At 35.6% G+C, this 13,673-nt stretch overlaps 1 protein-coding gene across 26 annotated transcripts in view; it reads left to right on the top strand.

Annotated features, from left to right (window-relative positions):
• The window catches only part of dlg1a (discs large MAGUK scaffold protein 1a), a 127,634-nt gene that overhangs the window by 100,364 nt on the left and 13,597 nt on the right, over window positions 1–13,673 (top strand). For all 26 annotated transcript variants that reach the window (XR_009271617.1, XM_058777921.1, XM_058777923.1 and 23 more), the window contains 3 exons: window positions 2,213–2,369; window positions 2,713–2,815; window positions 11,661–11,775. Coding sequence is in view for 25 of the 26 variants with exons in the window: in XM_058777921.1 (XP_058633904.1) it covers window positions 2,213–2,369; window positions 2,713–2,815; window positions 11,661–11,775 (375 nt within the window). In the remaining variant the exon portion in view is untranslated. The remainder of the gene's footprint in view (window positions 1–2,212; window positions 2,370–2,712; window positions 2,816–11,660; window positions 11,776–13,673) is intronic.

Consider the following 13,673-nt stretch of genomic DNA (forward strand, 5'->3'; position numbering starts at 1 on the left):
TATCAAGTTTTTTGGGGTTGTTCCCTTTATTCCTTGTTACTGAGGTTCAAGAATTATTTTGTTATGGCCATGTGAGCAATATTGCACACAACAATGACTTTAATTCAAACGACTATAAACTCAACTTTTAACTTGTAAGGGATGGGTCAACAGTGTAATTATAAATGTAATTACAGAAATTAATTACAGAAAAAATATAAGTACAACGTAAAAACATGTACGTACACACTAAGTGCATTGTACCAAATGATTAATTTAAATGTAAGTACATAGTAGTTAAGGCCACCTAATATGAAGTGGGACCAAAAAAATGTATTGTGAAATATGATTGCAATGTAAAATAACTATTTTCATTTATAATATATTTGAAAGTTTTACTTATTCTTGTAATGGCAAAGCTGAATTTTCAGCAGTCATTTCTCCAGTCTTCACATGATTCCTTTGAATTTATTCTAACATGCTGATTTGGTTCTCGGGAAACTCATTCTACAAAATTTCAATTTTATACTACAAAAGTCCCGTAAGTTCATACTAAATAATAGGTTTTTACCTAGTTAGACATAATTATGTCATCATATCCATGTCTGAAGTGTAAACTTTTGTCTCATATTTGATTAATTTAGGTCTATAAATCACCTACCTCGTATATCCAGATGGTGGAAACCCTGGTTCTTCAAATAAAAAATAAAATCTTGATTTGTAATCGTTTTAACTTAATTTAATGTTTCTTTAACCTTTTATTTTTATCATATTAAGTCATTTTGAGGCCCCTTTGGAAGTTTGCTGAGGCACCATGTTTGAGAACCTGGTTCACAAGGACACATTTATTAGGGACATATGACAGATCACTCACAGCATTTGTTGGACAGTTTTAAATGTCCTCCGGAGAGCTGTTGAAGATATTGGCTCATTAAGATACAGCATCTGTGATTTGTCCTGTTAACTATTCACCTTCTCGCCTACCTGATTTGTTTGCTTATTTCGTAAGAGCTGTCCATCAGTAGAGAGCAGTATTATGAGAGCTGGCTTGCAAACGATATTGGCCAGACCACCACATTTTGTCTGGTAGAGAAAAGTGGACTCGTAACAAGGACACGCACGCACATACTGACTGGTGTGCTTTACCATATTTAATCCTTTTTAATCGGGCGGATTTGTTTCCTATCGGAAGAATTCACCAAATACGTCAAATTAATGTTAAAAACAAACAGCCTCTTGCGTCATAAGCTAGCGTCATGATATGACCAACCAATCTGTGAAGTCAATTTTGGCAAATCTGATAAGCTTTGAATTAAGACTTAATTCTACAGGACGGGTATAAAAAACAGTTTTATAACTGAAATTTATGTGAATATTCTGATGTCATGATGTTCTGCTAAACCTTTGTTCTTAAAGTGCGTTAAAGGTTAAACAACCTGTTTGTAGCCATGTTAAGTGAGGGTTTGTTTTGAAAACACTGAAATGCTACAGAGCCAGTAACATGAGGCTCTGCTGCCATCTACAGACATCCAGATGTACTCACACATGAAAAATGTGATGCAGCTTTACGAACTGCAATGTACCTCTTTGTAGTTCACATTTTGTTCACTAGAGGGAGATGCAGTCAAATTTTTTTCTGAGATGGCAAATAATTAATGTAAGGACAGATTGGTTTAATTTTTAATTGAATTTTGACTCGAGTTATAAAAAAATAAGTTCAAAATAATTTTTAAATATGCATTTAAACATTTCTGTTTTTATTTCACTTTTAGTTTCAGTAATTTTAATTCATACGTTAAACTTATTTCAGTTTTTGTACACTGTAAAAAGTGATAAGTTGACTTAACTTAAAAAAAAAAATTGAGGAAACCCGTTGCCTTAAAATTTTTAAGTAAATGATAATAAAAAAAATAAGTTAATTGAATTGTCAAGTTCACTTAACTTTTTTTTTTAATTATGTACTTAATCATTTTAAGGCAACTGTTTTCCTAATTTTTTAAGTCAATTTATCACTTTTTACAGTGTAGCCAATGGAACATTTTTCTTAGAAATTTCTTATAAATAATAATAAAATAAAGTTTTTGTATTTATTTATTTATTTTTTCACTAATCGAAAGCAGTTTTGAATAGTTTTAGTTTGGTGTGTGTACAGTATGTCAAAAAATATTTTTGTAAGCATGCTTTCCTGACCTGTTCACTCATTTCAACTAATAAATGTGGTTTTGGTTTTTAGGGAGCCTAGGAAAATAGTCCTACATCGGGGCACCACGGGACTAGGCTTCAACATTGTAGGAGGAGAGGATGGAGAGGGAATCTTCATCTCATTCATATTAGCAGGAGGGCCTGCAGACCTGTGTGGAGAATTAAGGAAAGGAGACCGTATCATCTCTGTAAGAACATTGCATTATTAACAATTGTTCTTTTTTCAGTGAAAAAAAAAGTTGTTCAGTCATCAACAATTGCTTATTGTCAATCATTTTTCAGTTTAATGAAATTATGTTTTGGCATCATCAGCATAAACATTTCAGAGAAACATTGATTTGGAATTTCAGTATATTTAAGAATGTATTTTGTGTATTTCTTTTTTTAATTACAACAGCACTCAATCAGCATAAATTTTAAAATAATTTTTCCAGGTTTATAGTAGATTTTACATTCTGAATTTTCCACACGATCTCAGACTGTTGGACCCCACATCGGTGCTTATTTATTAATATTGTATGTGTGCTGTAGGTAAATGGGGTGGACCTCCGCAGTGCAACGCACGAACAGGCAGCTGCAGCACTGAAGAATGCTGGACAGACTGTCACCATCGTGGCTCAGTACAGACCTGAAGGTGGGTAGGCAGTTCTCTCACAATATTTCAAACAGACCAGTATGTTCCAATGTTAACAATAATAAACAAAATAACATTCTTATGGCATGATTCTATTTAGAACTGGATTACTGTGCCTTTCCTTTTGTAACATGACAGCTTCAGTCCTTTTTTTATTTCAGTTTATTATATAAGGGTCTGTCATGTTTCATTCTGATACCACTAAATGTAGCTTACACTTGATTCAAGCCTAAACCTCAGAAACTTACCTTTATACTAATGAATTTCCACACTTTTCTTCAAATAGCGAGAATCTCTTTTAAGACACGAATTCTAGCTTTTAGCTGAAAAACGTGATTCGATGCAGTATAGCCTGAATACAACAAATACCATTTCATGGATGGTGGACTGTGATAATGGGAAGAATCTCAGTTGCAGTGACTCTGTGGATTTGATAGAAAACCTGTCATTTGTGTTTAACAGCCTAATATAATGTATTTAAAGTCAACATGAAAAGTCATTCGCAACCCATTTATCTCCCATAGTCTGATATTGCAACAGGACATTGGGTTAGAAAAAATGTTAGGTGGGACTTGATTTATTTATTTGACAAATACAGTATACACAGTAATATTTTGAAATGTTGTTATTTTTTAAATTTTGATTTATATATTTTACATTTTTACTTTTCTGTAATGCAAAATGTGAATTTTTAACAGCCACTTCTCTAATCTTCGGTTTTACACAATCCTTCAGAAATCATTCTGATATGCTGATTTAGTGCTCAAAAACCTCCTCCTTCTTCTTCTCCTTCTTCTTCTTCTTCTCCTTCTTCTCCTCCTCCTCCTTCTTCTCCTTCTTCTTCTCCTCCTTCTTCTCCTTCTTCTTCTCCTTCTTCTTCCAGTTCTGATTAAACGGTTGTGCTGCTTAATAATTTTTCTGGAAATTGGAATACTGGAATGCATTTTTTTTCAGGATTCTTTAATTAAAATAGAAATTTCTTAGCATTTATTTGAGAAAAAACAAAAACAAATTTGGACTATTATAAATAAATGTCTTTACTTTCCCTTTTGATCAGTTGAATACATCTCGGCTGAATAAAAATCGCAATTTCTTTAAAAAAATAAAAATCTTACTGACCCCAAAGTTTTGAAATAAGGATAATGATTTCATGTACGTGTAAGTGATATTGTTCACAGTCTCGCTGTATGGTGTTGTGGTCGTGACTCATAGCGGCTTCTTCACCCTGAGGAGTAGAGTCCAGCCTGGCCATTCTTTCCTTCGGCTCGGCAGGCCTGGCTGCAGTGTTTATTAAAATACCAATGGGGTAGTGATGACCCTCAGCGTTTTGGCTGGAGATAGTCTGAGAGGGTCTAAATTAAGCTTCTGTACAAGTCTGTGTGTGTATGTGTGATCCGAACTCCTTTCACACCCCTAGCGAGCGTATGTGTGTTTATGTTGCATCTTCTCTGTTTGGTGAAAGCTGTTGTCTTAGCGTGGCTCCTGAGCCTAGCTTCCTGTACCCAACACGCTCCTCCGTTCATGGCCAGCACAGAGCAGCTCTGCCCTTTAGCTTTGCTTTCACTAGGAGAACGTTCTCTTCATCACACGGCATAGACTGCAGAGAAACAGAAGAGAGCACTTCGAATCTGAGCTCTTCAGTACTTGACCTGCTCTTTACTTGTTGATTTTAAATTTATAAGCAACTACAAGCTACCCCTTAGGAAAATTAACCATGGTTTTACAACAAATAAGACCAAAAAAAAAAAAAAACATGATCACTATAGCTAAACAATGGTTTCCACAAATTAACCATGATTTTGCTAAATTGCTACACTAACCATTAGGGATGCACCGATACTGTGCTCCTGTACTCGTACTCGTAAAAATGCCCCTATACCAAACGCCGATACCACACAGCATATAAGTGCCATATTCAGACAAAGAAACACAACAGAACAACAGACAGCAGAATGGAGTTATTAGAGATCAAGGATGTCTACGAAGTATATTTATGCAATGAATTTAATGTTAAACATTCAGTATTAACACCTGTATAGCTGATGTCCGCGAGCTGATGGGCTAAGCAAAGCACGCTGAGTGGATTGAGTGCACGGCGGCGCAGATGCGCGAGCTCGTCTAGTGGATATCACTTTCTCACAGACGTCACTGGATAGTTTGTAGTTCAGTCGGATGTGTCAAAAACAAGTAAAACAATGCACAAGTTACTTAACGGTAGGTTACTTATATGAGTGGCTTTGGAATATAAATCGCAGCACATTTCGGATTTTCTTTTATTTCTGAAAATATCACATTTAGGAGATTTATAACGAGTGGTTTCCTGCATTTATTACAGCAAAACGCATGATTACAGTACCAAACCGCTGCAATGGAGCAGCTCTAATGCTATTAAATTAAAGATGATGTACCATAGAGCAAAAAAAATTAACAGTGAAAATAACAAAAACTTGTAAAATGCATTTTAATGGGCATAATTAAGTGTGAAAATTAACTGAATGATATACAGTCAAACCAAATATCACTCAGACACCAGATATAATTTTTGATATTTTTATAGCCTACTAGTGGGTGCAGGACACTATAGTTCATTTAAGTAAGTGAGAATAGCAAAATAAAGTAAACTGTGACACATTATAACCAAAAATTCTTCATACAGTGGACTACCAGTAAAATTGATACAAATTTGGGACCAAAAATTATTCAGACAGAGTCTGGGAAAAAACTGAAGTTCAGGTTTACATGAACCTGGTTGACAGCATGCCCAGGAGACTACAGGCTGTCATTAAGGCTAAGGGTTGCCCGACAAAGTATTGATAGTTGTGTAAATATTGTCATACTAACAGCTGTCTGAATAATTTTTGGTTGATTGTAATCCATTATATATACCTTTCTATCAAAGTTATCTGACATTATCAAGATGAATTTGTTCTGACACAGTTTAACTCTGAGTTCTTGTCATATTTTATTACCATTTTCTAAACTATAGCGAATAAACATAATGATAATGTGAGAAATGTTGAAGGTGTCTGAATAAATTTTGGTTTGACTGTATCTATTTGATAAATTAAGTTAACCAACTAACATTATACATACTCTTTTGGTTTCTGTACCCAATATGTTAAAAATGTACAAATGCAATGGAAAATATCGGTATCGGTACTCTGTATCGGCAAGTACCAAAAATAAAAGTATCGGTATCGGGCGAGTACTGGAAAAAGTGGTATCGGTGCATCCCTACTAACCACAGTTTATCCATGGAATTTGTAGTAAAACTGTGGTTATACAAATGGTAATCAATACACCAAAAAACATGGTTACTACACTTTTACTATAATAAAATCATGGTTAATTTTCGTAAGGGACATGCTTTCTGGCTGCTAATCAGTATTTGTCCAAACATTTATTTTGGGTTGTTTCAGTTTCATTTCACTTAAATGTTCATTAGGTTTTTCCAATTTTCTTTCAATTATATATTGTACGTTTGTTTAAATTCATCTAACATGCTTCACAATTGATATTTATTTATATGTTGGCCTGACAATGTTCTGAAACATGCTAGCCACGTTAAAACATGTTAGCAAGTGCTAAAACGTGTTAGCTAAATGTGCTAGCGTTGTTAAAACATGCTAACAAGATGACAATAACTTGTTAAAATATGCTAGCAGTGTGCTATTAAAGCATGTTAGCAACATGTTAAAACGAGCTAAAACATGTTTTACCAAAAAGTTGTAACTTTTTTTCTTTACACAAAATGTAATTTCTCATTCCTCCTTTTTGTTTTTGTTTTGAAATATTACATGGACATGTTTTGACATGTTTGAGATTTACCCATTTGATTTACCCAAATGTTTGTTTAAAATTTTCCATAGCGTAGTCTCTCATCTTCCCTGATAGTTGTTGATGAGTCAGTGTAGCTTTCCAAAAAAAAGCCCACCTACTGTGACTGTCATCATCATCTTGAGTTACAGTGCGGGTGTCAGTTTGCAAAGTCTCATCTCTGCTTTCTGTTCAAATATAGATGTGGAGGGTTTCAATATAATCAAAATAATGTCAATATAATAGTTTCTCCCCAACACTTGATCATAAATTGTATTTAAGATGCAGTCCAGCTGTAATATTCAACCCATTTTTGAAACGCACGTGACCAGCAGTGAAGCTACTGCATTGAAAGTTACACGTTTATAGCTGCTACAGAGAAATGACCGACCTCCACGTGAATCTGTATGTTGTCATCCCTTTTCCATGCCAGACATCTCATCAACATGCTCTTCTGCCCAGTATTCAGTCAGCAAGATGGAGATTGGTTGTGCCCAATCAGGCGGCCACAGGTGCGAGCAGGGTTCAGGCAGTTCCCTGTGGGGAGAATGAGCTGAGATTAGATCCAACTCCCTCTGCTCTCCATATGCAGTGTGTGACAACATGCATAATAAACGTCGGAAAGCACAGATGCAGCACTCACTTTGACCAATGGCTGCTGAAGAACTGCTGAGGGAGGACCTTGTCAACTCTCCAGGGCTGCTCAGAGTGAATATGTCAGTGCTGCGTGGTGTTTTCCATTAAGTGCAATAACTAGAGGATGCTTTAGATATCTAACTAAAGAACAGATGTTGTGGTGTAATGATTTAACTGCGACGCAGTCATTCCAGAGCCTCCATTTTTTTTGACATGAGAAACAAATGGCATTAAATGTACACTGATGGTGGTGTTTGGATAGGAAATGAAACCCCTTAGGGCCAGACTGCTTTGATCAGAGGGATTTAACGGCTCTGAGGATCTGTGCTGGAGCTTAAAGACATCAGTGTCTGACACACACACACACACACACACACTCACACAGCTGGGCTAAGCACAAGTCCCGCTTCAGTGACATGCCCTCCAGTTATTTACAGAATTGAGGAGAAATTTACCCATTTCACTTACCTCAACAAACAAAGAAACAAACGCTTTTTACTTTCAGTGTGACCACACAGAATGAAAACAGTGTTTTACTCAGATGTGTGTGATCAAATAATACTTCAATTTTGCCATTACTTTTCATTATAAGCAACTTTGGCCATTTATTAGATAGATATTCATTTCTATAATTGTCTTTCCAACACCCTCCCTCTACCTCAGTGATGTGGAAATGTACTTTATATTTTGTGTGCATACTAGAATAATAATTAATATATTAATAGTTAATATATTGCTTTAGTCATACCAGGTTGCTTGCTTTTCTTGCAAGATCTGGCAGCACTGTAATGCTTAGATGGCATGTAGCAATTCTATTTTTACTCTGGTTTTATTCTGCTTGCGTCAAAAATGAGTTAAACTTCCTTTAATGCCTTAAAGTATCAGTCAATATTATGTATTAACTGAAAGTGCTTTAGCCACATACATTAGCGCCGCACACTACGACTTCGATGACAAACTCAGTCAGATTAACAAAGACTAAATCCTCTCTCGCACCTTGTTAAAATTAACATATTCATGAGATCATAGCGGTCTTATTTTGATTTGATGACTCATAAAATTGTGTGAATGCTTATTCTGTCTACATAGCACTATAGAAAGAAAGTGATCCATGCCCAATACATTATTATTTTATTATTTTTTTTAGATATTTGTAGTCACACTGCTGATATTTGGTGTTTTTTGAGAATCAGTGCCAGTATTTTGCTAAAACTCTTCATTATGGATGCACAGCATATTATATTTGTACCATGTCAGTTATTGGCAGAAAGATTAGATTTTTACATTTGGTACCTTTGCTGTCATCTAAAACTCACTTTAAGTTAATCTTACAAACGTTAATAATTTAATAACACAGTTAAACGTGATCTTAAGTAATTCTCTGAATGACTATCCATTCTCATTATGTATTACCAAAGTTCACTTGAACCAGTAAAAAGATTGATTTAAGTTTTTATTGCTTTGTTTTTTAGTTTGTTTATGCACTGTACAATATATAGTACAGAATTGTGTCCATGTATCATTTCCAAGGCATAACGTGAAATAATTATTGGCTTATTGGCTTTGCTATACTATTTAACTAATAAAGGAAGTGTTAAACTTTGGAGCTTGTACATTTGTTATAATGATACTTCAAATCAGTTGATTTAGCTTTGGCCATTATGTCTTAATGCCATTTCTAAATATAAAAGCTCCTAACTATTATTCATCCAACTTTCATTCTTTTGAAACGTGACTCAAAGCGTATTATTTCCTCTCTCTGCCTCCTTCCCTTTTGAGCTTTCTGACAGCCCCTTAATTGTTTTGTTGTTTGACACAGAATTGATGACGATAACGTTCTGAATTCCTGATAACATTAAAGCCTTTCACTGTTCTATGGCAGCACATGCATCATTACTCTCATTAAACTATTCATTCAAACCAGTGTAATCCTGGGGGTACCAGCGTTTAGTTTCCTGTTGTGTCGTCTGCATGGACTCTGCGAGAAGCCATGAATGTTCTCCAGTCTTCATTATGAATGACTTTGCATTTCTGCTATATCTAATTATAGGCTTTTGTTCATCACCAGAGACTTGCTCGCATCCATTATGTCTCATTGTCTTATGTTTATCTACCAAGGGAAGATGTGAATTCAGAGAGAAAACAAGACAGAGAGATCATTTATTGAAGATAATTTAAATGTTTTACAGTACTTATGAAATATCCATGTTGTCTTATCAGAAGATACATTATCTCCAGCAACACAGGAACACGTGGAGATAGAGATAGAGATGCTCAGCTTTTACTTCAGTGTGTGTTGGTCGTTCCTATTATTCTGTACATGGAGTGAACTGTAAAGAATTTCAGTCTTTTGTTTGAGTTAGTTTTTTTCCATGTTGTTTTTTTTTTCAGTTATGTAATATACTTTTAATTTCTTCCTATTCAGTCAAAATATTTCACACACAACCATTTGTGGAAATATTGTTTTTCCTGTGTCCTTTATCACTTTCTATTCTGTTAGAAAAGAAATGACACATATTTTGGTGAGAAAACAATAGAGATAAGTATTAGTAATAGATTTGAATTTTGTGATGTGAGATTGTTAGTTGGTTTGTCTCTAAAATATTCCATAAAAACACACACACATAAAAATACTCCACATAGATTTACTAATAGCTTGTGCAAGCACAAACCCGTTTAAAAACTACTACAGGATTTACTAATGCACATACATGTGACAAATTAGCCATGCAAAGCATGAATGCAGTTATTTAGCAGCTGGCGTTAATACATATGCATTTGTAGGAGTTTTTATTGCATATGCAAAATCAATGGGAGGAGAGTATTTCAACGAAACTTGCAAATTGATTTACAAAGGGTTGCGGTAGTCAATTTACCATTATTCAATGCACCAAAAGCATGTCTTAATACATTTTGCGCTTCGTAGCCAAGTTGCGTTGCTCTTGGTAGATTACATGATCTGGCTGCTTCAAATTCTTTGATTTGAAATTAAATTTCATGGGATCGTAGTCCTCACTAATTTGCCCTGTTTAGTAAATCTGGCACTATTTTCGTAAGGCAATGGCAGTGGTCATCAAAACGATACAATATCATCATACTCCTCAGTACACTACTATTTCTCCTGTTGTTAGTTCACTCTCTGTTCATTTACTTCCTTTGTTTTGCTTGGTGAAATAAATGCGCAGTTTTGTGCTAAACAAGCCAACATGGGTTAGGGCTGTGACTTCAACTAGAAGAGAAAGAGAGAGAGAGAGGGGAGGGAGGGGTGAGTGAGCAATTCAAGCACTGTTTAGTCCATTAGCATCTGTTATGTTGCTGTGCTGTAGGTGCTCAGAGAGGCTTTGCGTGGAAGCGTCCAACTAAGGCAAGTTACGCACACATACATGCGCTCAAACACACATTCGCGCACAGAGAGCAGCTGTGTGTGATTTGGAGCTGTCCTTCAGCACCACAACACAATTGAACTCCCACATGGAGGGGTAGAGACAGACACGGAGAAAAACGCTCGGAAACTTTCGCTCACTGTAGACTCCTGCGCAGCTCTGAGAAAAGAGCGTAAGTATGCTGATTTACTTTTAACTTAATTGAACATTAATTTGTAGCAAGAGTTAGTGTTTTATTGTGCATTGAATGTTTGAGTGTTGTGTATTTGCCATAATGTAATGGTTGTATTTTTCATGAGGTTTTTGTTTGAGGTTTGAGAGTTTTTTTTATAGAGGATATTTAACAGACTTGGTTTAAAGATTTTTTTTTTTTTTTTTTTGAGATGCCTCCTTGACTGTTACTTCAAAGTAACACTTTCTTGATGATTCAAACCTGTCGTGAGGTCTTTATCGGGCTATAATGTCAGCATTTCTGGTTCTATAGCTTGAATGTCTTTCTTACGTTCTCTTAAGGTCAAACATAGGGAAAGAGCAGGAGCGTTAAGTGGGTTAAACCACTGAATAATTCATGAACCTTTTCACTGTTACAGTCTAGCGTGAGCAAACCTTCCTCACGCAGTTTGAGTCCTGGGAATGGATGACGAATTCACCGGATCTATCTCATTAAATAAAATTTCTCCAACATATCAGATTATATATATCTGTCCTCTCTACCACTTTACGGCTTGCACAACTGTGCGTATGTTGATGCATCTGTCTGCTATTTAGTATTTATGCATTTGTAACACTCACACTTGACAGACCTTAAACAGAGATCCTATACTTTCTCCAAATGCTCTCGTCTTTATATATATATTTATGTCTCTTTCTTTCTGTCTGACTTTCTTCCCTCCATCTCCATCGATATTACCGATCCACCCTGAGGCTCTAGGTGTTAGTTTTTTCCCCCCCTTGTTGGTCTCTTCTCAGCAGGACAGCATGTGTAATGTTGTTTTTTGTGTTTCCAACAGAGTACAGTCGATTTGAAGCCAAAATCCATGATCTACGGGAGCAGATGATGAACAGCAGTATTAGTTCAGGCTCCGGCTCATTGCGGACTAGTCAGAAGAGGACCCTGTATGTCAGGTGAGCTTTTACTAATCACCACTAGTTACATTTGATCTTCCAAACATGCTTAGATCCTTAATCCTCCGAGATCAACACAAGGACTGTGGCACTTCTGCAAAAAAGCACTTTGCATAGTTTGTAGTACATACAGTTTTACTGTATTTCCTACCCTTTTATTATTATTGTATACATACAACTATTTTATATCTATACATTTTATATATATATATATATATATATTTTTTTTTTTTTTAAATCATGCTGATAATATAATGTGTGATTTTGAAAAATTTATAATAATGCAAAATAGAAGCATTTTCACTGTTGGCTTCATACATAGACACAATGGGGTGTAATGTCTATAAATAAGTACTAAGTATTCACATAGTTAACAATCCATCTCTAAAACTCTTGCAAAAATTGGTCAGCTTGTTATGGCTTTCATTAATATTTGACCAGCCACCTCCTTATATTTATTTATTTTTAATGTTTATTGTTTTGTCTGCTGCTGAATGCGTCATAGATGGCCCCTTATGTGAATATGTCATTCTCTGAAGTGTGCCTGTGTTTTTTGTTGCTTTCAGAACATTCAGGCCAGTGGTTACACAGTAGATTGAATCACATCATTCCTGGCAGTAACACTGAGGCGAGACATGAAGGGCTCTGTATTGACTGAAAGTTTGCCATGTTTTTGGAGAAAGTCTTTTTGCCTCCCTGTGTTCACGGATTACCGTTGCTCATAGCCTAGCACAACGGTAGCAGTTAGACGTAAAGCAATAGATGATCAGGATTGTTATGTAAAACCGTTCCTGAAGTTTTGCTCTTATGTGGCTTTTGTTTGACTTTATTCTTTAGCTCTCAGGTTCCTGCTCTTAAGTTTTAATAAGAACAGCTTTGACATTTTGAGGATTCGAAAGCCCCTGGGCACTAGATTCTCTACACATGCATGCGGTATTCACTGATTTAAAACCTAATGTGATTTTTCAGCTGTGTAGGTCACATTCAGCTCAACCCATAAGATATTGTCCCTGTATTTTTATGTATGCGTCCTGAAAAATATTAGTCCGATTGGTTATCATAAGAAATATAGCATTATTTAAAGTGACAGAAAATCTCATCTAAAATGAACTGAAGGACATACAGCAGAACGTTTTGCATAGTAAGTGTATATAATGAATGATTAATGGAAACAAACTGATGGAAATGAAGAGTAAGAAGCGCTTCCATAAATACCCTGCCTCTAAAGTGCATGTTGCAGAGGGGCTGTTTGCTCTAGTTTGGTTTATTGCGAACCGTTTCTGAAAGATGTATACTAACATAAGCTGCTGTGGTAATGTAGCTTGTTTTGACGGATGCTTAAAATCACGGTAGAACTGCAGTCATCTTTGGCTTTATATTTCCCACAGCATGTTTGTGACACAAAGTCAAGGTTTACTAGGCCACTGGTGACATGTAGAACATGTAGTGCTAAGAACGTATGTGTTTAGGCCTTTTTCATGACTCACGGAACATAAATCAGTAATATTTTCTAGTAAGCGTCTAGTAAATGCATTTAAAAATATTTAATTGTTCCTCTGGCTGTCATAGTACAAATATAATTTTGACCTTTCTGAAACGGACACCAGTTTTATGATCTGATATTACATTAAAACCTCATATCTACACAGATTGAGCTTTTAATCTTCGGTCTGCCAGCCGTTTACTATAATGACTCTGAAGGCCTCTGTTTCAGCTGTACAAGGATACAAATGTAGCCTATTACACCTCTAAGCAGATTAAGCACAGAAATCATCTGCATCATTTGCTGAAGGGTTAAATAAGGGTTCTTCATGTGCTTTTACAGGTTAAAGAAGGCTTTGGTGTCTGTATGTTCCTTAAAGCCACATAAGCTTCTCAGATGCCCTGGCTTCGTGCTG

Source organism: Onychostoma macrolepis, chromosome 06 (genome assembly GCF_012432095.1).
Source record: "Onychostoma macrolepis isolate SWU-2019 chromosome 06, ASM1243209v1, whole genome shotgun sequence".
NCBI classification, from domain to species: Eukaryota; Metazoa; Chordata; class Actinopteri; order Cypriniformes; family Cyprinidae; genus Onychostoma; species Onychostoma macrolepis.